At 46.1% G+C, this 25,139-nt stretch overlaps 1 protein-coding gene and 1 long non-coding RNA gene across 2 annotated transcripts in view; both read right to left on the bottom strand.

The window, feature by feature from the left end:
* Positions 1-216: 216 nt before the first annotated feature.
* Positions 217-25,139, bottom strand: part of LOC309533343 — a 598,890-nt gene continuing 573,967 nt past the window's right edge. The window contains exon 2 of the long non-coding RNA XR_014220145.1: positions 217-998. This is a non-coding gene — a long non-coding RNA (uncharacterized lncRNA). The remainder of the gene's footprint in view (positions 999-25,139) is intronic.
* NCEH1 (neutral cholesterol ester hydrolase 1) lies at positions 1,395-24,222 on the bottom strand. The gene is made up of 5 exons (XM_082224448.1): positions 23,956-24,222; positions 12,851-13,079; positions 11,899-11,968; positions 5,937-6,108; positions 1,395-2,154 (listed from the first exon to the last, which is right to left on the bottom strand). Exons 1-5 carry the CDS (start codon positions 24,205-24,207, stop codon positions 1,537-1,539), a joined length of 1,341 nt encoding a protein of 446 aa, XP_082080574.1. The 5' UTR covers positions 24,208-24,222; the 3' UTR covers positions 1,395-1,536.

The raw sequence follows: 25,139 nt of genomic DNA, 5'->3' as shown, positions 1-25,139 counted from the left end.
GGATCCATCCCGCTCGCTGCCTTGCCTTCTTCCATAGCTGCGCACAACCCCTCTGGCAGGGAGAGGTTGTGTGCAGCCTGTACGCTGCTCTTTGGGGCTGGGGGGGAAAAATATTTTTTTCCTTGATTTCCCCCCCTAAAAACTGGGTGCGCCCTATGATCCGGTGCACCCTATGGTGCGAAAAATACGGTATGTGTAATGCTCATCCATTCCAAGCTATGTTCCTTTTCTCTTAAATGTGGCGGCCATTTTGTGTCGCCATTTTGTAGCTGGTGCCCACGGCGCTCTCTCGAAATCCCAAGCGGAGCTTTTGGTCCCCAAAGGTACCTGCACCAACCAGCACAGGATGCAACCAATCTAAATGTCGTAGGATAAGATTGCAGTTACGGGACCCAGCCTCACTGTCTTCTGTTTACACCAGGCCTGAAACACTTGCAACCCATTAAGCTAAGCATGGGCCTCTGGTGGCTTGCCAAGCCTCCAAAATGGCAAAAAGCAGGCTGGCAGGAAACAATAAATGGGGGTGGGGTGGGCTGCTTTACACTTGCCGGGTCACAAATCAGGTCTGATGGATAAGCTGTTTCTCCTAGTCTTTGAGAGTGACAGTGGTGCTTAAGAGTAACATCCCTGTTTTGATTTGGGCCACGTTCACACCATACATTTAAAAGCACTATTATACCACTTCAACACTCACAGATAATCTTGGCCACTGTAGTTTGTTAAGGGTGATGGGAAGTAAGGATGTTACCCAGCAATTTGAACATAACTTGGACCTAGTCTCTATGGCTGAAACCCAACGAAGCATTTCCACTGGTAAAAGCACTTCAGGCTACATGCTGGAATAGCCTCTCCCTCTTCTAACTAAATATGCCCCCTAAATATGTTCTGGGGTTTCCCCACCAACTTTCCAGAGCAGATTTAGGGGACACAGGGTGGAGAAGAGCGACAGGAGATTCTGCCGAGCAGCCAAAAATGCTTTTGCTAGCAGAACTGTTTAGCTGGATACACACCCTTATATAGGCAGCAGAAATAAATGGTGCAATGGACTATATACCATTTTAGACTTGCAGATGGGAAAACCCATGTTTTTTAGCTCTTCGTTACAGCTGACAGACAAACTCTTCCTTGCAAGCAGAAAATAAGCTCAATAGGCCAGGGTAGAATTTGTTACACTGCGGTGTCAATGTTCCACTTGAAGAGAGCTTCTACGTGGAAGAATTTGCATTCCTCCTCCTGCAATCTGAAGCGTTAGCCTCACCTACCACCACATTCTGCTACAGGTTGGGTCCAACTCTCTTGTAATGCCTTAGGGTCTGGGTTCAAGACTGCCCAAAGACTCCTCCCCCTCCCAAAAAACCCCCAGCAGTGTACAGTCCAAACAATCATACAAGTCATTGGTGGCACACGACTCTGCTGCAATGGAAAACTCTCTAACGAAGTCTTCAAAACGGATGGCACAAGATTGCATACAAAGGTGGACACGTGACTTGGGGACCTGTTACAGTTTTTAGTTTTTAAGAAGGGGGACACTTTCCTTCACAGGTTTTGACTAAGCCACTTGATGTAGCTGTCCCTGGTTTGGAATCCTGCAGAAAAATTGGTAGGCCAAACGGTGAAGATCATGCAGCCGTGAAAACAGTCTTCAAAATGGTCGATAGTCACCGCCACACCTGCTTTCTCTAACCGTTTGGCATACATGAGTGCATCATCTCTCAGAACGTCTATCTCGCAAGTCAGGATGTAAGTCTTTGGCTGGATGCGGAACACCTCCTTCTCAGCTAGCAAGGGAGCGGCACGGACATCTAGCAAGGCAGGTATGTCCCGGATTATTTCTGCCTTTCCCGTCGTGTGTGCGACAGGTTTGTAGTTCTTCCTGAACCTTGAAGGTAGGAGGAAAGTCCAGTCCAGGTGTTCTCTGAAGGCATTGGCCTCACTCACGTCGAGGGCGGTGTGGTTGTTGACCACCATGGAATGGGCAAAGTCGTAATTTCCGTTGAAGTAGTCTAACCAGAACTTCACCATGACAAAACGGGGAAGGACAGGCGTGACTTCGTTCTGCTGGTACGAGGGGGTGTTGAAATCGAACGGCTGAAGGACTGGATAAATTAGAGCCTGCAGTTTAAATCTGGTGGTTATGTTTTCCTCTTGAGTCATCTGCGGAAGCAAGGCAGACAAACAGGGCACGATTCAGATGTTGCATGCAATACTATCACAACGTAACATATGTAAACACAATGAGAAATGGGTTGCTTTATTTTCTTTGATGCCCTCAAAAGTAAATTTCACTCTCATCAGAGAACAGAACATTAAGCCATCAAGACTGTTTTTTTTGGTGGCGCAAGCTTTTGTGGAATAAATTGTACTCTGTGACAATCCTCCAACTGAACTCTTACAGACTGTACTTTTCCCATTCTGTTGCCATTTACTTCCCATGAGACAATGCAACCCCAGTCTATCTCAGTCCCACACTTGGATGCAGTAAAGTATTTCCCATCTGGTTCCTGTGCAGTTTTTAGAAGATAATTCTGGTGACACCCCCAATCTACACATCAGAATAGTCACCAAAAAACACAAGTGGAGTATTTACAATGTGAACAGAGGGGTTACTATCTCCCCCCCCCACATTTTAATTCTGTAAATCTGCTTAGAACAGCTTCAAAAGGAAAGGCCATTTTGTCACAGATAGAGCATCCCTTTGTGTATCCAATTACAGTGGTACCTTGGGTTAAGAACTTAATTCGTTCTGGAGGTCTGTTCTTAACCTGAGGTACCACTTTATTTAATGGGGCCTTCCACTGCTGCCGCTGCGCAATTTCTGTTCTCATCCTGAAGCAAAGTTCTTAACCCGAGGTACTATTTCTGAGTTAGAGAAGTCTGTAACCTGAAGCGTCTGTAACCTGAGGTACCACTGTACATAGGAAGTGACATATCGCTGATTCCTGCACCATTTTTAAAAGTGCTTTTACCTGGTGCAGAGGTGGTTTGATGAAACAAATGAGGAGCAGTTCATGGCAAAATCCAACCTGGACTGAAATCCTCTTGAGATCCCTACCTCCAACCTTTACATTCTCTCCTCCTCTTATTCCTATGAGTATATACTGTAGACACACACATGATAATGGAAGCTCAAAGTCCATGCATCTGACAAGAGTGAGGTGCCATAGCTTATGACATAATAAAATGTGTTAATCTTTCAGACACGGGCGTTTTTCACTGCAGCAAACAAACATTGCTACCCCGCCCCCCATAAAAGAGTGTGTATGCTGAGATGGAGCACAAATAAGACTTAATTGCCTCTTGTAAGCGATCTGGAAAGTCTCTAACACTCGACAGTCATGCAACCCAATCTAGCATTTGTTTACCCTGAAGTCAGTATCACCTTAGACAAGGCAAAACATTCACAGGATCTCTGCTCAAAGTATCCTCCTCTTATTTCAGTTATCAAAGCCCCTGTGAGGAGAGTTTGGCATCTTACTCAATCCACATGTAGAAACCTACCTAAGGTGTGGGTTAATTACTTGTTTATTGCCTTTCTACAACCTTGGTAACCTCTTTCCCTGATGAGTTCTGGAGAACTTGAAAGCTTGCAACATTTGTGCTGTGGCATCATCACACCCATTGCAATGATTTAATGGAACATTTAGTGCCCTGTCCTTCAAATGTAGTAGTAGTAATAATAATAATAATAATAATAATAATAATAATAATAATAATATAATAAATTTTATTTATACGCCATCCTCCCCAGCCAACACCGGGCTCAGGGCAGCTAACACCAAATATATAATACATTAAAAACACAAAATCAAACAATTGGTTAAAATACAGTTGTGGGACTCCAACTCCCATCAGCCCCCATCCAGAGTGGCCAGTGGCCAGGGATGCTGGGAGTTGGAGTTCAGCAACATCCAGAAGGCTACAGGTCCCCCATCCCTGATTTAGTGCTTGAGAAGAAGGCCTAAACCCACACTTGTCAACAGGAAGCAGCAACAGCGTATAAGAAACTTCACTAACTAACCTCAATCAAGATGGGTGAAGTTGGAAGTCCTGCAGTTTACAGATTGTTTGTGTCAAAAGGAAGCACAGAAGTTAAGCAGCTTTATCATTCAAGAACTAATGTCAAGGACTCCCTCTCTCCATATGAACCTACCCAGACCCTGAGACCATCCTCTGAGGCCCTTCTTCATGTGCCTCCTCCTCAAGAAGTCCGGAGGGTGGCAACATGAGAACGGGCCTTCTCTGCAGTGGCTCCCCATTTGTGGCATGCTCTCCCCAGGGAGACTCGCCTGGTGCCTTCATTACATACCTTTAGGCACCAGGTGTTTTTCATAGAAGTTTTATTGTTTATAGCCAATGGCCATCGCAATATGTTTTTCATATTGTAGTTTTGTTATGAACCACCTTGAGATCGACGGATGAAGGTCGGTACACAAATTTAATAAATAAGGCTTTAATTTAGACTCAGTTCTACTCTTCAAACACGTTCATGTCCCACTTTCCCATTAATTATTCCATTAGCTATTAACCTGGAAGTTGGCTTACAGTCCAAACCAATGACTGACGCCTGCTTAAACTTGCATCATATCCCATCTTCCCACATAATGATTTCCTGCTGGAAATGGGGGCGCAATTGGCTACTGCTTTGGCAAGAAGAAAGGCGTTGGCAGTGGAAGATTTCATTGTGAACTGTAAATCAGGGTTAGTCAATATGGTGCTCTAGGTAAAGGTTACCAGATTTACCCCGGATTTACAAATCAGTCCCCATACAAAATCCATTGAAGTTTAAAAGTGTGCCCTTGGATTCATTGAAAAAAAATCTGGTAATCTTACTCTAGGTGTTACAGAGTTTAGATTTGATATCCCGCTTTAGCACTACCCAAAGGAGTCTCAAAGCGGTCAACAATCTCCTGTCCCTTTCTCCCCCTCAACAAACACTCTGTGAGGTGAGTGGGGCTGAGAGACTTCAAAGAAGTGTGACTAGCCCAAGGTCACCCAGCAGCTGCATGTGGAGGAGCGGAGACGCGAACCCAGTTCCTCAGATTACGAGTCCATTGCTCTTAACCACTACACCACACTGGCTCTTATAGGTCTGCAGGTTCCATCAACCCTAGATAGAATGACCAATGGCCAGGGCTGATGAGAGCTGTGGTCCAACTGGAGGCTGCCAGTTGGCTGCCCATGTTCTTCATAAAGTATGGAGAACGTGCTGGGACCATAACTCATGTTAGAGCCATGCTTTGCTTCTCCTGCTTCCAATCCCTGTTTTCTGTAGTCTGCGGTTACTTGGTGCCACAAACTCCACATAGCTGTCAACCGTCCCTTATTTGGCAGGAAACTCCCTTATCCCAGCGCCATGTCCCGCTGCTGTCCCTTATTGATGATGTCCCTTAAATTTCCCGGGTTTCAAAGGAAGCAGCTCCTCTCCCTCTTTGCTTGCCGGCCAGGGAGGAGGGAGGCTCCAACTGTGTTGCTTGGCTGCGTTGCTCACCCAATAAGGAGTCTAAGAATGACTGGGGGGTGGAGCTTGCATGCCTTGTGCCGATCAAATCGGCCACGTTGCCTGGGGACTTGCCTTTGCTCAGTGCTTCCCAGCGGAAAGGTGACGGTGGTTTTCCTTGCTGCATCCCCTTTGCCAGGTTGCTGCGCTGTGGCAACCACCTCTTGAGGCTTCGATTGGCTGCTGGCTGGGCTTTCTGCCTTTGGCTCGGAGGGGCTCAGAAGTTGAACATACCTGTGCTGGGAAAATCCCTTATTTGGGCTGCTGATCCCTTATTTTCGAGGCTGCTGGTCCCTTATTTTCAAATCTGTAAGTTGACAGCTATGAAACTGCAGAAAACAGGGGTTGGCACTGGGACATTCTGCAGTGTGGCTCTACGCTGAGTAAGGGTCCCCAGAATGTTCTCCACGCTTTAGGATCCCTAAAGCACTTGTGTTACCTCTTGGCATACGGCAGCGGCCAGGTTTCCTCCTGCGCTGTCTCCCGAAATGGCAACTCTGCTGGGATCCACGGAATATCGAGCGAGGACTTCCGGGAGCATAAAGTACTTCGTAGCCTGGAGGACGTCGTTGAACTGCACTGGGAAGTGGAAGTCTGGCACGAGCCTGTACCTGCAACAAAATAAGCAGTTTCTGTTGGGAGCAGCGTTCTGGATTCAGTGTTTACATTGGGCGAGGCAAAGGCCTCGGCATGCCTTTGGACCGTATTCGAAATCTGCCATGGTCGAAAAGAACAGAAGAACACAGCCCTGCAAGATCAGGCCCATGGACCGGCCAGTCCAGAATCCTGTTCTCACAAAACGCTGTACTTTTCCATGTATAACACGTCCCCATGTATAAGACGTGTTTGGGGGGGAATAAAAAATAAGAAAATGCGGGAAGATTGCCCAGAGTTGTTGAGTTATTTTTAATGGAGGATTGCACTCACCCGCCTGGCCGACGCTAACACTTGCACGCATTGCAACACAACAGCCTCCTAATGTCTCTAATATGAGAGCCAATTCATGCATGTTTCTATATCAATAAAAGCTCTCCTATTTGTTTGAACCAAAACACACCAGAGTTTTATGAATTACCTGGTACGTGTGTGTTATTTTTTCATCAGGAACATGGGAGGAGGGTGCATGCTACAGCCCTGACAAATATCAGTCTGTGGCAGCTATAGACAGCAACAAAAGCCCAGTGGCCACGCTTAAAATTCCAGATGTAACATAGCTTCGGCTTGCTCAAAGCTGTCATTTGTTTTCTTACAAAAGTTGGCTCTTTATGTAAAAAGTTTGTCATTTGCACATAAGGCCACTAGAGGGCAGTTGGTGCCCTGAGCTGGATAAAAATAAACAGAACACTTTCCATTCTGAAAAAGTTATTGGTATTTTCATATGAATGTGCTATGTATGTTTTAAGCAAACTGCTTAGGGATTTATTATTATTATTATTAAGCTGTCTATAGACCTTGTTAAATAAAATAATAATAATCAAGAGTTTGGGTAAACAAAAAACAAAACAAAAACAAACCATTTGCAGACATATATTTATAACTAGCAATATGTGTGTATTTATATATTGTGTCTGAAAACAAAAGTAAATATGGGGAGATAATGAATGAACCATCTGAGTGCAAAAGATCCTTGAGGGAGCAAATCAGGCAACTAGTTCTCCTTGTGGGGTTTCTTTAAGGAGAGAATCACACATCATTATAGTTCAGCTGTTACTTTGCCACTGGATTCCACTGGGAGTGATGGCATCACAGAATAAATTAGAAAAGAGAGGGAGAGACCCCATTACTAGAATATTTACCGTATTTTTTGCTCTATAACACACACCCAACCATAACACGCATGTAGTTTTTAGAGGAGGAAAATTCGTAGGCATGCCACCCGTAGGCATTTCCTCCATAACACGCACAGACATTTCCCCTTACTTTCTAGGAGGAAAAAAGTGAGTGTTATGGTGCAAAAAATACGGTATGTTTTTGCATAATCAGTTACTGGGTTGTTGTTTTTTGGGGGGAGGAAGAATAACTGGGAAAGGGGGCCTTTAAAAAAAAGTTAAGTAAACACTTGTACTTCAGCACTCTGTTCTGTTTACTATTATCCCAGAGCTTTAAAATTCAACATCTCCAATTGCTTCTAAAGACTTGCCGATCAGAAGGTTGGCAGTTCGAATCCTCGTGAGGGGTTGAGCTCTCGTTGTTCGGTCCCAGCCCCTGCCCACCTAGCAGCTCGAAATCACGTCAAAGTGCAAGTAGATAAATAGGTACCGCTCCGGCGGGAAGGTAAACGGTGTTTCTTTGCGTTGCTCTGGTTCACCAGAAGTGGCTTAGTCATGCTGGCCACATGACTCAGAAGCTGTACGCCAGCTCCCTTGGCCAATAAAGCGAGATGAGTGCGCAACCCCAGAGCTGTCCGTGACTGGACCTAATGGTCAGGGGTACCTTTACCTTTACCTTTTATGTTCTGCTATAATGCTTACATGACAGTTTCCTCTGATTCTCAGTTCTGCTCCCCCTCCCATAACATTCTGGACACTAAGAAAGAACCGAGGATCTCTTTTAAGCCCTCTTTAGGAGTTATTGACCCACATTAAGTAAACACACAAGGGGAATAAGCATACTAGCCCCACCTCTTGTTACTCTGTAGGTGTGCAGGACCTCCCCACAAAGTTTAAGACACCTGATTTTTCTAGGATTGTAAAGCACAAACAGAACATCCACAGGTATAGGATATTCCCCACTTCAGAAAATCGCCCTCCAATTCATGAATAGTTTTAGGAGTGTCAACTGGGGGTGGAGCTTGTACACAATCAACATTTCCCTCCTTGCTTGTTGACTTTACTTGAGAAGATAATGCATGAAGATAGGATATTGCTGCCCTGTTCCCCTGCAATGTAATAGCTTCTTGCCTATGGACTTCTAACAATTTGCGCCTTGCCTTTATTATTATTATTATTATTATTATTATTATTATTATTATTATTATTATTATTTAAAACAAGCAACTTCCCTGAAGTATACACTAGGATTGTCACCCAATTATTAGAGAAGAGTCCATTGATCAAGTGCGTTGTAAACAGCCATCAGTTCTTCAAACAATTGCCTAGCAACAGTTTTGGAAAAAAGGCCTTCTTCCTTTGCATGTTGTAACTGATGCCATCACAGAAGAGGCAGCCTGTTCTGTGTGTGTGAAAGAAGAGGAAACTCCTCCTTCAAAGACACTGCATGTAACTTGCAGTTTTTGTAAGGCCTTACACTTTTCCAATGTATTGCCCAATTAAATAGGGACTGCCTCTTTTAATGCCTTGGAAATGGGTTTTAGTAGAACAATACATCCAATCAGGGCCGGATTTAGGTCTGATGAGGCCCTAAGCTACTGAAGGTAATGGGGCCCTTTATATGTCCAGCTGCCCTTTGTCAACAACAAATTGTCGCTGTTTTTTTGTGTTGAATATATGCTATATGGTAATTTGTGGACCTAATAGGTATCTAAAGCCATTTGCTCATGTTGCCATGCAACCAGTCCATGCAGAATGTAGGCACCCTATATGTAGAAATGAGCAAACCAGTGATATTTTAGGGAGCAGGCTAGCAGGCGGGGCCCATTACTTACATCACAGGAGCCTACACACCACAAAACACTGTTGCTGTATGTAGGCTTTATTTTATTTGTTTTTTTTATCTTATATTTTGGAAATGTACATCATTTTCCCCCTTTATTTTTTTGATGGGCCCCCAAGAGACTGGGGCCCTAAGCTATAGCTTGTTTAGCTTATACGTAAATCCGGCACTGCATCCAATCAATGGCCCGGTGTACATCTTTTTGGAATCTATAAGCTACAGCAGAACCTCTGTCGACCTGGACCCTTCCAGATGTTTGGGAATGCAGCTCTCATCAGCCCCAGGCAGCATGGTCGAAGGGCAGAGATGGTGGGAATTCAGGAACAGCTGGAGGGCACCAGGTCAGAAGGCTGAGCTACAATGCGAGGAACTTGCCCCTGCAGGGAGGGAAACTGTTGCAACAGCACAACAAGGAAGAGGTATCTGTATCCCTATCACCTAGGAAGATGTAAGGTCATTTGATCACAATCTGGACCAGTCCTGCCTGCTCTGACTTGGCAGCTGCTCTTCACTGTCTCATCCTGCTACCCAGAGTCTGTTTCCAAAGTTTATTGTTGTCGTGACCATCATGGTCATTTCAACCACCGCAACAAAGAAATATACATCCTATCCCTACCATACGGAAGGCACATAGATGCACCATTAAAAGACACCGTTAGCCAACTTAAACATACCGTATTTTTCAGTGTATAAGACAATGTTTTTGTATTATAAAATAATGTTTCAAATTGTGGGTCGTCTTATACACGGATAGTGCAGAGGGGAGACAGGCGATTGTCTGCAGCAATGAGCTGGAGATTGTCGGCGATAATTGGGCGGTTGATTGGTGGCTGCGGCCATGTCTGCTGTTGATTGGCTGCTGCTGCGTCAATTGGGTGGGTGACTGGAGGCTGTGGAAAGGCCTGCTGTTCATTGGCTGCCGCTGCAGCAATAGGGCGTGCGATTGGTGGCTTTGGCGGCGCGTGCGATTGGCAGTGTTGGTAAGGCGGGTGAGTGATTTTCAGCAACCCCCCAAAAAAGCTCAACAACTTTGGGCAATCTCCCCCCATTTTCTTAATTTGGAGTCCCCCCAAACAGGGGTCAACTTATACATGGGGGCATGTTATACACGGAAAAATACGGTACATATACATATTTCAAAATGCAAACCAAATACATGATTTTCTTTACAGTGGTGCCTCGCAAGACGAAAAGAATCCGTTCTGTGATTCTCTTCGTCTAGCGTTTTTTTCATCTTGCAAAGCAAGCCCATTGACTGATTAGCGGATTAGCGGCTTATCTGCTGATCGGATCAGCTGATAAGCGGCTTAGCGGCTTAGGAAAAGGAGGGGGAAGGGAAAAAACCAGCAGGAACTCGCAAGTCATTGTCGTCTTGCGAAGCAAGCCCATAGGAGATTCGTTTTGCGAAGCACCTCCAAAACGGAAAACCCTTTTGTCTAGCGGGTTTTCCGTCTTGCGAGGCATTCGTCTTGTGGGGCACCACTGTATTTCATTGACAATCAGATCACTACACCAATGTTTGCTTCTCTAGGTATGCTATGCTGGGGATTAAACACAGGACCATTTGCAGACATCATGTATTTTCTACCACATGCTTTTTATACCTGTAAAGCACTGACAATCCAGGTGAATTAATGTGGTCCTTCACTCGGGCTGCAATTCCAGACACACTTAACTGAACTGGCAGTATGCCCCACAGTGGCACTTAACTTCTGAGTAGAAACGTTCATAATAACACAGAGCCAACATATTGCGTTTGGAAGGCATCTGACTCGGCCATGAGTAATCACCAATGATGAATGATTTGTGTTTGGAAATCGGGAGACAGCAAGGCTGGTTCCTGCATCGGATTCCTCACTAAAAACTATAAGCGTGAATGCAATGTTATCTTAAATGCAGAGGTGGCTTCCCAGGTAGGGCAACGTGGCTGTGCTGGTTTCCTGAAAGGTGTTTTGCTGTTGTTTACTTGGGGCAGGTGGTGGCACAGTCAAAACTCAATGGCAGGATTGCTGGATTGGCTTTGCTTGGGGAGGGGCCAGTAACAGCAACCCACCTGCCAGGAACAGCTGCTCCTCTCCACCTGTCAACATCATCAACACGAGCAACTACTGTGTTTTGCTAGTCTTAACCACAAAGCCTTTCCAAACCATCCAAATTGCATTGAAACCCAAGATGTACTACAATGAATTGAAGAAAATGGTCCGTCTAACATTTGTTAAAAAACCCTGAAGCATTTCTGTTAGGGATTGTAGGAAAAGACCTGCCAAAGAAGTTGAAAAATATCTTCATGTATGCGACAACAGTGGCGAGAGTCTTAATAGCACAAGGATGGAAGTCTGAGGAAATCCCGACTAAAGAATTATGGCAAGAGAAACTGATGGAGTATGCAGAACTGGCAAAACTGACACATAAACGACGGGAGAAGGAGAACTGTGACTTTAAAGAGGAATGGGAACCTTTTACAAAGTATCTAAAGATGCAACAAAGTGAATTGGACTCCTTGGCAGGCTTTGAATAAACACTCACAAACTTAATCACTTAGATAAATTAAGGACTTATACAATTCTGTAACATGCAGAGAATAGCATTTATACAGAAACCAGAGGCTGGAACTGAGGGAAGTCGGGGGGTGGGGGCAGGGTTATTTTATGGGAGAGAGGAAATGGGGGGGGGGAATTAAGGATGATATGTTTTAAGATAATATGTTTTGTTGAATTACCTAATAAAAAAAGAAAAAAAAGAAAAGGAACCCAAGATGTACTAGCTCATCCCATGCTTGCTGTACTCACTCGATTGAAACGACTACAGCGTCCAGAGATTCAGCCATAATTGAACAAAGATTGTTATAGTAACCTCCTCCTGGAATGAGAGAAACAACTAGTTATTTCATGAGGCGTGTCCAAACCACCCTTTAGGCAATGGCCATAGGGCAGATTGCAAATTAAGAATATACTAAACACCTAAGGTGTTAAAACTAATCAACACTTAGGACAATTACAGGGCTATCACATATATCTAGATTTAATCCTTTAAATCAGCAGCAGGGACTTCTGTATGTTGCTTGGCAACCCCACCTCTAGCCAGCATGACCAATGGTCAGAGAGGAATGCTGTTTGCACTTATAACCTTGAGATAATGGACTACTGCAATACACTCTATGTGGGGCTACCTTTGAAGGTGACCTGGAAATTACAACTGATCCAGAACGCGGCAGCTAGACTGGTGACTGGGAGCAGCCGCCGAGACCATATAAGACCGGTCCTGAGAGACCTGCATTGGCTCCCAGTACGTTTCCAAGCACAAGTCAAAGTGTTGGTGCTGACCTGTAAAGCCCTGAACCGCCTCGGCCCAGTATATCTGAAGGAGCATCTCCACCCCCATCGTTCTGCCCGGACACTGAGGTCCAGCTCCAAGGGCCTTCTGGCAGTTCCTTCCCTACGAGAAGTGGGGTTGTGGGGAACCAGGCAGAGGGCCTTCTCGGTAGTGGCGCCCGCCCTGAGGAATGCCCTCCCAAGGAAAAAAACAAACATTTGACTTTTAGAAGACACCTGAAGGCAGCCATTTATTGCCAGGAGGCTGCTTTCTCTGCAACTTAGGACTCTTTGCATCTATTGGTTCCACCTTACATCAACCACTCAGAAGTCCTCAGGGAAACTGCTGTTAACTTATCCAGAGACCACAAAACAGGTGTGTGGAAGGATGCGGTGGAACGAGCACATGGCAGCTGCCCAGAAGACATACTTGCACTGGCCAGGGCCCATCCTCCTCCGTGGATGTAGACCACACTGCGCCTTAGCTTTGCCCCTCCTTTCGCCAGTGGCTCGTACACTCTGACCTCCACGCCGTCAAACTGAGTATCTGTTATCTTCACTCCTTCCGAGGACTGGGGATTCAGCTGGTCGAAGGCACCAATCAAGAAGTTCAGGGCTCTCAGATGATGGCCAAGTCCCAGGAAATGAACCAGATTGCACTAGAAGGAGAAGAACGAGAAACAAAGCTGAAAAAGGGGGGGACGGTGTTTGAAAGAAGGAGGGAAGCAAGAACCCCTGTAAACATTAACTTTGTCAAAGAACATGCCTTGACGTGTGAACCCTTCTACTTGTTCTAAAGTAGTAGGATTGCTAAAGTATTAGAAGTTCAAATGACCCTCTTTGGCTGGCGGATTTGCTTCCTCCATCAACACAAAGGCTGCAATCCTATTCTTGCTTTCCTGGGAGTAAGTCCCATTGAAACTTAATTGTGAGCTGATCGTATAGGATTGCATGGTTAATGTTTCCTGCCTCAGCATGAGATCAGGTTACCAATGCCTGTAAAGCCAGGAAAGGGAACCTGCGACCTTCCAGCTGTCCCTGAACTACAACTCCCAGTCTCTTGCTATCAGCCCAGCTGGCTCCATCCATGTCTGGAGGGCCAAAGATTCCTCCCATCCCTGCTCTAAAGCAGGGGTAGCAAACCCACAGCCCAAAGTGCTAAAACAATAAAATGATTCAAGGAAGGCCTGAGGGCAAAAATATGGCAGACTGCCTGAATGTTTTGTTGTTGACTTTTAAAGTAGGCATGTCAAAGGAACAGAGAAGTGAACCTTTAGCAGAGATTTTGTAATGCGTCAGTGACGAATCAATTGCAAAACTTTTTTTTTTAAAGTACTCCTCCAACCACAACTAAGGGTCATAAGGTAAAAGGCAAAGGGCCCCTGGATGGTTAAGTCCAGTCAAAGGCAAGTATGGGGTTGCAGCGCTCACCTCACTTTCAGGCTGAGGGAGACAGCGTTTGTCCACAGACAGCTTTCCGGGTCATGTTGCCAGCATGACTAAACCGCTTCTGGAGCAACAGGACACCGTGACAGAAACCAGTCTGCACGGAAACACTGTTCACCTTCCTACCACAGTGGTACCTATTTTTCTACTTGTCCTGGTGTGCTTTCGAACTGCTAGGTTGGCAGGAGCTGGGACAGAGCAACGGGAGCTCACCCCATCATGGGGATTTGAACTGCCAATCTTCTGATTAGCAAGCCCAAGAGGCTCAGTGGTTTAGACCACAGCGCCACCTGCATCCATTTTACCTTTGTCTTATTAAGGGTCATAAGGCAAACCTAGTTGTATTAAAGTGAAAGGGCTGCCTAACTGCGGCATTTTTCAAAAAGCAGCACACGATGGGTGTCCATCTGAACAACCAAATGACCGCTCTTCTAACATAGGGCCCATTCACACAAACGCTTTGGCACTCTCAAGGTCACCAACAAAGAAATGTAGCAAAGCAGTTGCCTGAATGCTCTGCTAAAACCCCAGTGTGAATTTGAGACACCATTACAAACACTGTAATCCCTTCACCACTGGTAGCAAAAAGCAACAGCAGATTTGCAAAATCCTAATATGCCACACCGGGAAGGGATTTCTATAGGACATAGAAAATGGTATCAATTAACACTGCAATCTATGCATAGGTAGTTTGAGAGGAAGCTTCACTGAAAACGGTGGGGCTAGTTTCAAAATACAAATGAACAGGATCGCAGTGCAACATTTAAATTAGAATTATTTATCTGCACTAGCAACTTGTGTATATGAGTAAAGAAACCTATTTTTTGTCCAATGTCCATATTATTCATATAAGGTAATGGGTTGGGTTCCAATTTAACACTAAACTATGACTGAGCATTACATGAACAAACCTTGGGCCTCTCCTTGGAAACTTTCACTTCCATGTTCAACTAACCACAGTTTAGCGTTCCATCTAAACGCTAAACTGTGGTTAAGCTCAGTTGCAGTTTGTTGAAAGCAAGCCAACTTCCTTAAACCACAGACTGAAGTGGCCTTGTTTCCCTAAAATTGAAGGGCCCAAATCATAGTTAAGTCTAACCACAGCTTATCTGGGTTCAGACCGAATGCTAAACTATGGTTAGGTAAAAATGGAAGTGAAACCTCCCAATCTTCTCATGGCTGCACTGGAGGGGGAGAGGAGACCTAAAGATAATTCACATAGCATAAATCACGGGGAGGGAACCCCAAGGATCACATTCCCTTTTTAACAATCTGTTGGGAGCTGCAAAGGCCAGAGCCAAATGTTGGCAGGGCACTCCTTTTACATTTATTTCTGCCACTTCTTTTCCTACTTTCTACCCACATGTTATTAACCTGAGTACCACAAGCTGCCCACCTCTGCACAATGCAAAACCATGGTTTAGCTTTGCATGGCACTGAAAAGGATCAGGAAGGAGTAAAAGCAGCTGCGAGCTCCTCTCTGGGAGCCTGCATGCTCACAGTCCTGTGGAGCTTTCTTTTTGCTTTTTGTGATGTCTGCACCATGCCAAGGGCTCACTCCCCTGACAACTTTCCCAGCACAAGAGAATTTCCTGATGGATCATGTCCCATAAGTGCAAACCTTAAGGAGCTTATGCATGAGGAGTTTTGTTTATATATTTCAAATAGAAAAATGGCACTTGTCACTTTGTACAATCCAAACAACCTATACTTAGGGCTGGGTGATACAGTGGTGCCTCGCAAGACGAAATTAATTCGTTCCGCGAGTTTTGTCGTCTTGCGATTTTTTTCGTCTTGCGAAGCACGGTGTCGGGAAAGCTTTGGAAAAGCTTCAAAAATCACCAAAGTCTTTAAAAACCTCAAAAAAGGCTACCACACCGCGTTCTATGAGTTGCTCCTCGAAGTCAAGTCGCAACTGTATTAACGGTGTTAAGAAAAAGGAAACAAACTTGCAAGACGCTTCCGTCTTGCGAAGTAAGCCCATAGGGAAAATCGTCTTGCAAAGCAGCTCAAAAAACGAAAAACCCTTTCGTCTAGCGAGTTTTTTGTCTTGCGAGGCATTCGTCTTGCGAGGTACCACTGTATCTGGTTTTCAACATTGTTATATATCACCAGCTAAACCTCACAGTATACTGATATATCACAATGTCTGAAATAAGGATGGAGCTATATAGAGACACTGGCTGGCTTCACGGTTTCCCCCACATTGTGATTTTTGCCTAGTACACACTGAAAGATTCACAATATATTGAATGGTCAATTTTTTTGAAACCAATATGATATGGACCTGAAACCGGTTTAGGGTGATATATTACCCAGCCCTAACACACATCATGATTTGTGATATATTGTCAGGTCAAAAACTATGAAACATATATCACAATATGGACTTCAAACCTGTTCTTTATGTTGCTCTTTCATATGGCAAAACCTGCTAATAACTGATATAGTAGTTCTGCCAAGGTCGACTCCTTCCCCTCTTGCCTTTGGACAGTGCCAGATGGTTTTATATTTCTTTAAATGCGGCCACTGAACTTTCACCTATTTCTGAATGTGCTTGCAGCCTGCTCCCCTTTGTCCCAATACTTTCTCCCTTTGGGGATTGACTGAGGGCAGAGATTACCCAGCTCTGCTGACTGTCTAGCCATACAAATTATGCAAAAGGTTGCGTGTGTGTTTTTATATTCATCCGAAAGCAAGAAATATATCATATGATAAAACTGCCCTTTCACCCAGTAATCTAAGGGTTTGCTGTTTTAACAACAAAAGTGGTGATAATTGCAAAGTCTTATCTTGGGGTGTTCGGGGGAGGAGGTTTGGAAACCTTCCAAATGAGATATTCAAGATAGGGCTGGGCGATAATATCAATATATTGTCCAAAATAACCTGCCTCTGTCCCCGTTCACCAGCGGTATGCAGCCCTGGAAGGAAGTGTGGCGCTCAGGCTGAGACAGGTTTGCCACCCCTAATCTAACGGGTAGAACAGCCTTTAGAGGGAGGAAAGCAAAGGAAATAAGAGCAAGCAGTACATGAGCACAGTATCTGGATCCCGATCCCTCAGTGAGGCAGTTACATCAACTGGGAGCGACTCTCCAGGGTTTCAGACAGCTTCTCTCCAGCCCTACTTGGAAATGGCAAAGGTTGAATCTGGAACCTTTTGCATGCAAGGCTTGCACTCTTACCACCGATCCCCAGATGTTCTCCTAATGGACTTAACCCCTCTTCCATCATGCTCCATTATAGCAAATGCAAGACATAATTCGCCTGAGCCAAAAGCAAGGTGAGCCACGTGCTCCCAAGCCCCTGCCGCACCAGCTTATCCCAGAACAAAGCAGATTACGGCTGCTACCTCCCTAAACAAAGACGACGCAGCTTATTGTTGTAGATCTCATCAGGCTCAAGGTGTCCCAGGAAGGAATTAAGTTGCAGGTACAGAACAAATTTCAGGTGCCCTTGCAAAGTCGCTATTCCAGTTTTCGATAACAGCATCGATGCAGCGAAAAGGACTTTGGGGGTCCTCAGCCAGACTTCTCTTGCTGGTTGGTCTCAGTCAATTGCCTTCTGCTGTCAGAAACCTAGGAAGGCAACACAGCTAAGAATATGCATGCTGTGATCCGTTTAATTCTAGGACCAAAGAGGTGAGCCAGATGAGGTCAGGATAGGTCAAGAAAGGGTGGCTGTTGCCACCATGCCCTGATTCTGAGCTTCCTGCATGGGGTGGGGGACGACTCTCATCGGCCGTAGCTGAAGTCACAACGCTGATTCAGTGCACCCTTGGTCTAATTCAGTGAAGGGCTACAACTCCCATCATGCCCAACCGCTGGTCCTGGTAGCTAGAGATGATGGGAGTTGTAGTCCAACAAAAGCTGGAGGCGCTGGTTTAAGAAACACAGAATTATGGTATGTATTTTTTGTGCTTTTATACTGAAAGCCACTCTGTGATCTTTGGATGAAGGGTAGTATAGAAAAGAAAGAAAGAAAGAAAGAAAGAAAGAAAGAAAGAAAGAAAGAAAGAAAGAAAAAGCAAAGCCTAAGAAAAAAGGCCTAACGAGTGTTTCTCAACCTTGGGTCCCTAGATATTGTTGGACTACAACTCCCATCATCCCTGAGCTCTGGCCTTGCTAGCTAGGGATGATGGGAGTTGTAGGCCAAAACATCTGGGGACCCAAGGTTGAGAAAGGCTGGCTAAGCCCTGTTGTGCTGGTTTTCTATATCCAGCAAGCTTTCAACACAGGAGTCCATTCTAAAATGTGACTCCTGCCCCTGCAGGCCAAAGTGGAGCAGTCCATTCTACTGCCTCATTCTGTGATATTTATAGGCCAGACCTAAGTAATTTGTAGTGCAACAAAAGCATGGTTCATGGGGGGGCATTTATGCATGCATGCACCTCCACCAAGTCAGAGCATTTGCCAATGCAGCTCAGTATATCCTGCACTGACTGGCAGCAGCTCTCTAAGAGTTTCCAACAGATGTCTCTCCAGTCTTACTAGGAGAGACGGTGGACTGAACCGGGGATCTTTTGTATGCAAAGCATTCCCACTACTGCTGAGCTATGGCCCTTCCCCTAGGTCCAGGTGTGTGGAACCTTTGGCCCTCCAGATCTTACTGAACTAGAACTCCCATCATCCCTGGTGATTGACCAGGCTTGGTGGGCTTAGGGGGACTATAGTTTGGCAACATCTGGAAGGCCACGCTTTCTCCACCCCTGCCCTAGTTCTTACTTACCGCAGAAGAGTAAGCAAATGACAGTGTACATACCTGATAAACAAAGCATGATTATAGTAGCTAATAAGAGGACTAGAGAAATTCATGGGAGGTAACTCTATTAATGGCTATTGATACACGGAAGCAGTGCCTATAACAAAATATTGCATTTGGTATGATCCTATCCAGCCAACCAGACTCACACTTTTTCATGACACCCCATTTCATTCCCCCCTTTTCCATTGTCCTTTCTTTCTCCCAACCAGCGTTCAAAACCCTCATTGTTCTAGGCACATTTTGCAACAGGGGATTTCATTAGCATGAGCAGATTCTGAGCTCTGGGCGCCTAAGATTTCACATTAAAGCTGCATAGTAGAAGGAAAGGAAGACCTTTTTCTGCCTTGCCACTTCCAGCTACTCTCTTGAAGACTGGAGAAGAGACCCTCTGAAGAATATTAGGGGGGTGGGCAGAGGAAGGACTAGACCAGGTGAAAAAAGAACATAATGTTTTAGCTGCAGTTCATTCATTTTCAGCTTTGTATCCTTGTTATTAAAAAATTGCACCTAGGTAAAGGACCCCTGGACAGTTAAGTCCAGTCAAAGGCAACTATGGAATGCAGTGCTCATCTCGCTTTTCCAGTTGAGGGAGCTGGCATTTGTCCACAGACAGCTTTCTGGGTCATGTGGCCAGCATGACTAAACTGCTTCTGGCACAACAGAGCACCATGAAGGAAGCCAGAGGGCACAGAAACGCCATTTACCTTCCTGCCGCAGTAGTACCTATTTATCTACTTGCACTGGTGGTGTGCTTTCGGACTGCTAGGTTGGCAGAAGCTGGGACAGAGCAACGGGAGCTCACTCCGTCACGGGGATTCGAACCACCAACCTTCCGATTGGCAAGCCAAGAGGTTTAGCCCACAGAGCCACCCACTCCCCCTCTGTGCCTTGACATTCCATTGCTGTGCCCATAACCTAGGTTTAAGGTGCCATTTAGCTCCTAGCTTTCACATCTCAGTTTCTAACACTGCTCTCAACTGTTTTACATGTCAACTGAACATGCCAGTCCTCGCTGGAAAGTCTCTCAGGTTCCCCCCTCCCCAATTCATATTTATTCATTTTAATTTATATGAAGAAGAAGAAGAAGAGTTTGGATTTGATATCCTACTTTATCACTACCCGAAGGAGTCTCAAAGCGGCTAATATTCTCCTGTCCCTTCATCCCTCACAACAAACACTCTGTGAGGTGAGTGAGGCTGAGAGACTTCAGAGAAGTATGACTGGCCCAAGGTCAACCCAGCAGCTGCATGTGGAGGAGCAGGGAATCGAACCCAGTTCACCAGATTACGAGTCCACCACTCTTAACCACACTGGCTCACTTCCTCCCTTGGCAGAAGAAATCTCCTTCTTGGGCATGGGTGTTGCCATTTTGGCTACATAATGATCCACACTCACCCCTTAACTTCAGAAATGAAGGGAATAATTGCACACCGTGCAGTTACGCTCTGTGTTGCCTGCATTTATTCATGCTGTATGAATGGTTTTTTCTATTAGTTTAAGCCATTGAGAAGGCTAGTCAAGCAGCCTGGGTCCCCTGTCTGCCCTCACCAAAGGAATGAAAGCACTTCAGGAAACAATTCTGCCTTTCAGGTTTACAAACCAGTTCTGCTCCTGCAACAATGTTTAAAAGGTGTCGAATGCACCCTTCAACACTGGTTATTTCAATGGTTTACAAATTTTTAATTTTTTTCCATGAAACTGTCTTTGCATCAGTACATCTGGCGAGCAACCTCTCTGTCTAGCAGAGGATTCTGAAAGCCCAGTGGTGCAGTTCTGTGATGTTAGGCTATGCACTTTACAGTCTTACAGGCTGCAGGTCTTGTTTCAATGGTAATGCATATTGCTAACTACTTGAAGCCAGTTTACTTAAAAGGATCAACTTACCTCATATATGCCTAATTGACCACTTCACTTTCCAGAACTGGCACTTTTACAAGTGCCACAAAATGTTTATTCTGCAGTTCCAAGGGACTTATCCATCAGTGTGGCAGCTCCTTTGATATTAAGCAAGTTCCTTTGCTGTACTATTTTCAGCACCTGCTAAAGACCTTTTTTCTTTAGGCAAATCTCCCCAGATACGTAAAGTTGACATGTATTTTAAAATCTTATTTTATTAACTGCTGGTTTTATTTTGGTTTTGTGTTTTGTTTTGGTCCAGCTTGTTTTAGCTTTGGGCTTTTATCAATAATTTCATGTAAACCACTTAGAGGTTTTTACAATTAAGCGATCTACAAATTCCATTAAATAAATAAGATGAATATGGCAAGGCTGCATTGTAGGGCTTGTGTGTGTGTGTGTGTGCCCTATTGCTAAGTGGAACCCTGAAGTTAAGTCTTGGCCTGATTGTGCCATGGGGAAAGTTTGCTAGAAAATACATTGATTTCACACAAGACAATGCATCACATAAACAGAGTGTGTGACCTTTTAAAACACACACAACTATGCTAATCTTGGGCACTTGTGGCCCTCTACAAGCTGTGAGACTCCAATTCCCATCAGTCCTTGCCAGAACAGCTGTTGGCCTTGAGTGGTGAGGCCACAGGTTCCCCCTTCCTGTTGTATGAGCAGGAAGTCTAGTTCTGGCGGAGAAAGCAGCCTGTTTCAGAGCTCTTATGCCATCTTTGCACCAAGGGATCTCTGATCAGCTTCCACACCCCCCCCCCAAGCATTCCCTGGAGCACAGCTTAAAAACAACAAAGGGATCAGACAAAAAGTTGATTTGCATTCCAAGGGTGCATATTTTAAATGTGATCACCACCAGCTGACATCCTTTTTTCAAGCAGACATGGGGAGATGCAAAATGTGTTTGTGATCTGTCAAAGGGTTTCATTGCTTTGTCTTGGATTTCTGGGTTTGTGGGTCACCTGGGAGCTTGGGCTAGGCAGCAGCGCAGGGAAATATTTCAAATAAACAAATAAATGGCAATGCCATATGGAAGGAAGGCTTCTCAAACCAACATAGTTTACTAGAGTACGTCTGGAAGGAAAAGATGCTTCAGATAGGAAAACCAGGTGATAAGGAAGATCTACAGATGCTGCCCTAGGGACGCTGGTGGCACTGTGGGTTAAACCACAGAGCCTAGGACTTGCCGATCAGAAGGTCGGTGGTTCAAATCCCTGCGACGGGGTGAGCTCCCGTTGCTCGGTCCCTGCTCCTGCCAACCTAGCAGTTTGAAAGCACGTCAAAGTGCAAGTAGATAAATAGGTACCGCTCAGGCAGGAAGGTAAACGATGTTTCCATGCGCTGCTCTGGTTCCCCAGAAGCGGCTTAGTCATGCTGGCCACATGACCCGGAAGCTGTATGTCGGTCACGACTGGACCTAATGGTCAGGGGTCCCTTTACGTTTACCATTACAGAAGTTGCCCAGTCCCAGGCGTGCAGGAGGGCAGAGCCGGCCAGCCGCCTCAGTGTCTCTCTGGCTTGGTTGCCCCTTGGTTGCCCCTGAACTTGCGGTGCAGAGCCACCCACAGCAGAAGATGATCCGACTGACTGGCGGGCTCTTCCCTGGACTCAAGTCTCGGGCCCCAGACTCTTGGCCTGGCGCCCCTGACAGCCCGGCGCCCTGCACCCCTAGCACTGATGGGTAAGACAGCCCTGCTCTGCGTACACCCTGAAGCTGAAATAGAGGCTAGACACAAGAGAGGGGGCATTTCTGGCACTGTCCTGTTACCCCTGCAATTGTAGAATATTCACCCCAAAGAGGCTTGCATAGCACTTGCGTAAATATCTTTTCCAGCATCAGACAAACGCCTCTTCCTTATCTCAAGCTTTTTACATTTTTAAAGAACATGCTGGCTGATAGGAATTGCAGCTCAAAAACCTGGAGGGCATCAGATTGGAGAAGGCTGGGCGATATGATAGTGCCAGTTAGGTGTTTTGAACTCTTTGCAATTTAGGCATTGGGTTTTTAAAATGTTTTTAGTACATGTTTTTTATTGCACAGAGACTCCTGGCTATGGGGCAACTCGGGAATACAACGAATAAATATTATTATTTTTTTGCAGCTGAACAAGGCAAGAGTCCTTGAAGCACCTTTAGAAAATGCACATGCATGTCAGAAAGCGTCCTCCATTCCTATCAATCAGGAGGTCATTTCTAAACGATGCCCATCCTAGAGGAACCACAGCAAGGATGGGGCCCCCTTTGCCCACCCCAGTTGTTCTTAAGATTCAAATTCCCACTTGACTGTGAGGCTCCCTGGGTGACCTTGGGCCAGGCGTCAACTCTCAGCCTAACCTCCCTCGCAGGGTAGTTGTTGTTGAGGATAAGATGGAGAAGGGGAGAACAACTACACCACCTAAAGCCCCTTGGAGGAAAGACTAGATATTTAAAAAAGGTAAGAAAAATAAAGCACATATTGTCTACACTGACTGGCAGCTGCTCTCCAGGGTTTCAGGCAGGGAGTATGTCCCAGCCCTACCAGAAGCTGCCTGGGATTGAACCCGGGACCTTTAGAAGCTATCAAGGCCTTCCTCTCCCGAGGGCCACAAGTTCTGCTGCCCTGGGTTACATGAAAGAAGACTGGGGCGGAGGGTTAATGCTTTTCTTTTGTTTGTTTCCTTATGTATTTTGCGTTCACGTTTTGTATTTTCACGCTGTTCACCGCCCTGTGATCTTCGGAGCAAGGGCGGTCTACAAATGTAATAAATAATATTAACAGTTCAGAGCAGCGCCTCCAATGCCCTTCCCACGAGTCATGAGCCGCAGTGGATCGGAAAAGGGCGCCTGGGGCGGGACCGCGAGAGAGGAGGCTGGAAAAGCGGAACGCACCAAGCGCGATCTGCTGCGTCAGGCGAGAGAGCCCGGTTTGCCCAGCGCTGAAACGACTGCTTTGCTGTATTTTAAAGGCTGGCCGTCCCCCGCGGTTCCCTTTTCGCTAACCTGGTGCAAAAGGGGGGGGAGGAAGCGCCCCCCATTTTTTAAAAAAGAGATGCGCTGAAACGTCGCCGGCGAAGGAGGAAAGAAACGGAAGGAAAGCGCCGATTTCTCCATTACGCACAGCAAACACACGCCTAGGTGCGCGCCCCGCGGCTCTCACTGCAGCACCGCGGCGCGAGCTGAGCATCGCCGCCGACATCCGCTTGAGAGATGCTTTCAAAGCCACCCCCAAAAAGAGGCAGAAGATCCCTGCCTATCTAGACCCTGAAGCGGTTATTTCTGCTTCAAGCGATCGCGGAGATCCGACGGGGACGATCGCCAATGCGCTCCGCGCGGCGCTTGCCGTTATCTTCCTAGCCCAAGGTGGTGGTGGGGGAGAGAGATCTGGAGGAGGTACAGAGGGGTTTAGCTTGGGAAGAAAGGAGGTGCCGGGGGGTTCCCCCGCCTTACCGATTGCTGAGCCACCCTGAACGAAGCATCCAGCAGCATCAGCCGCCAAGGCTCCGAGACGGTGCTGGGCAACGGCAAGTAGACATAATAGGCAGTCAGAGCCAGCAGCCCAGCCAAGAGCACCGCGGCGGACTTCATGGTGACGGGCGGTGGGGATGCTCGAGCGCGCAGCCTCGCCTCTCCGGCTCCTTTCGCCAAGGGGTGACTTTTTTGCGGCAAAGTTTGCTCGCAGCGCCCATTCAAGGGTTTCATAACCTTCACAAGCCAATCAGAGGGGAGAGCCAGCAGAGGAAGTCCAGGCTCTTCCGTCCCCTGCGAGCCCTCGTGTCCTTGCGATTGTTTTCATTTGGGGCGCTGCTGGCGCCGAGCCGCGCGCAGAGACACCTAGGGGCCGAGCGCAAGCGGTGCAAGGAAAGGAGAGGAGAACCATCCTTTATTCTGAGTCGCCCAAGTCAAAAAGCAGAGACATCACCTTGCCAACAAAGGTCCTGATAGTTAAAGCTATGGTTTTCCCAGTAGTGATGTATGGAAGTGAGAGCTGGACCATAAAGAAGGCTGATCGCCAAAGAATTGATGCTTTTGAATTATGGTGCTGGAGGAGACTCTTGAGAGTCCCATGGACTGCAAGCAGATGAAACCTATCCATTCTTAAGGAAATCAGCCCTGAGTGCTCACTGGAAGGACAGATCCTGAAGCTGAGGCTCCAATGCTTTGGCCACCTCATGAGAAGAGAAGACTCCCTGGAAAAGACCCTGATGTTGGGAAAGATGGAGGGCACAAGGAGAAGGAGACGACAGAGGACGAGATGGTTGGACAGTGTTCTCGAAGCTGCCAGCATGAGTTTGACCAAAGTGCGGGAGGCAGTGGAAGACAGGAGTGCCTGGCGTGCTCTGGTCCATGGGGTCACAAAGAGTCGGACATGACTAAACGACTAAACAACAACATTCTGACTCTCCCAGAATTAAGGTCCCAGGAAAACAACGAAGGCTGTGCTCGCACAAAGGACATAGCAAGAAGAAGAACCTTGCTGGATCAGGGCCCATTCATTACCCTTCCAGTCCGGCATCCTGTTCTCCCGTGGGAAGCCTGCACCCTGGATGATGCCTCTGGCAGGAATGCAAGCATTGTGGCTTTTGGCCATTGATCGTCTTGCCCTCCATGAATTTGTCTAATCCTGTCTTAAA

The sequence above is a fragment of the Podarcis vaucheri genome (genome assembly GCF_965113315.1).
Source record: "Podarcis vaucheri genome assembly, chromosome: 5".
NCBI lineage: Eukaryota > Metazoa > Chordata > Lepidosauria > Squamata > Lacertidae > Podarcis > Podarcis vaucheri.
This window is presented reverse-complemented; position numbering and strand designations above follow the sequence as displayed.

What these genes read in the sequence shown, in the direction of transcription:
- NCEH1 (XM_082224448.1), bottom strand. Translation starts at nt 24,207, where the DNA reads ATGAAACCCTTGAATGGGCGCTGCGAGCAAACTTTGCCGCAAAAAAGT. An exon ending in ATGGGCCCTGGCCAGTGCAA is followed by an intron (nt 11,969 to 12,850) that starts GTATGTCTTCTG and finishes CTCTCATTCCAG; the next exon opens with GAGGAGGTTACTATAACAAT. An exon ending in CCGCTGCCGTATGCCAAGAG is followed by an intron (nt 2,155 to 5,936) that starts GTAACACAAGTG and finishes TTGCTTCCGCAG; the next exon opens with ATGACTCAAGAGGAAAACAT.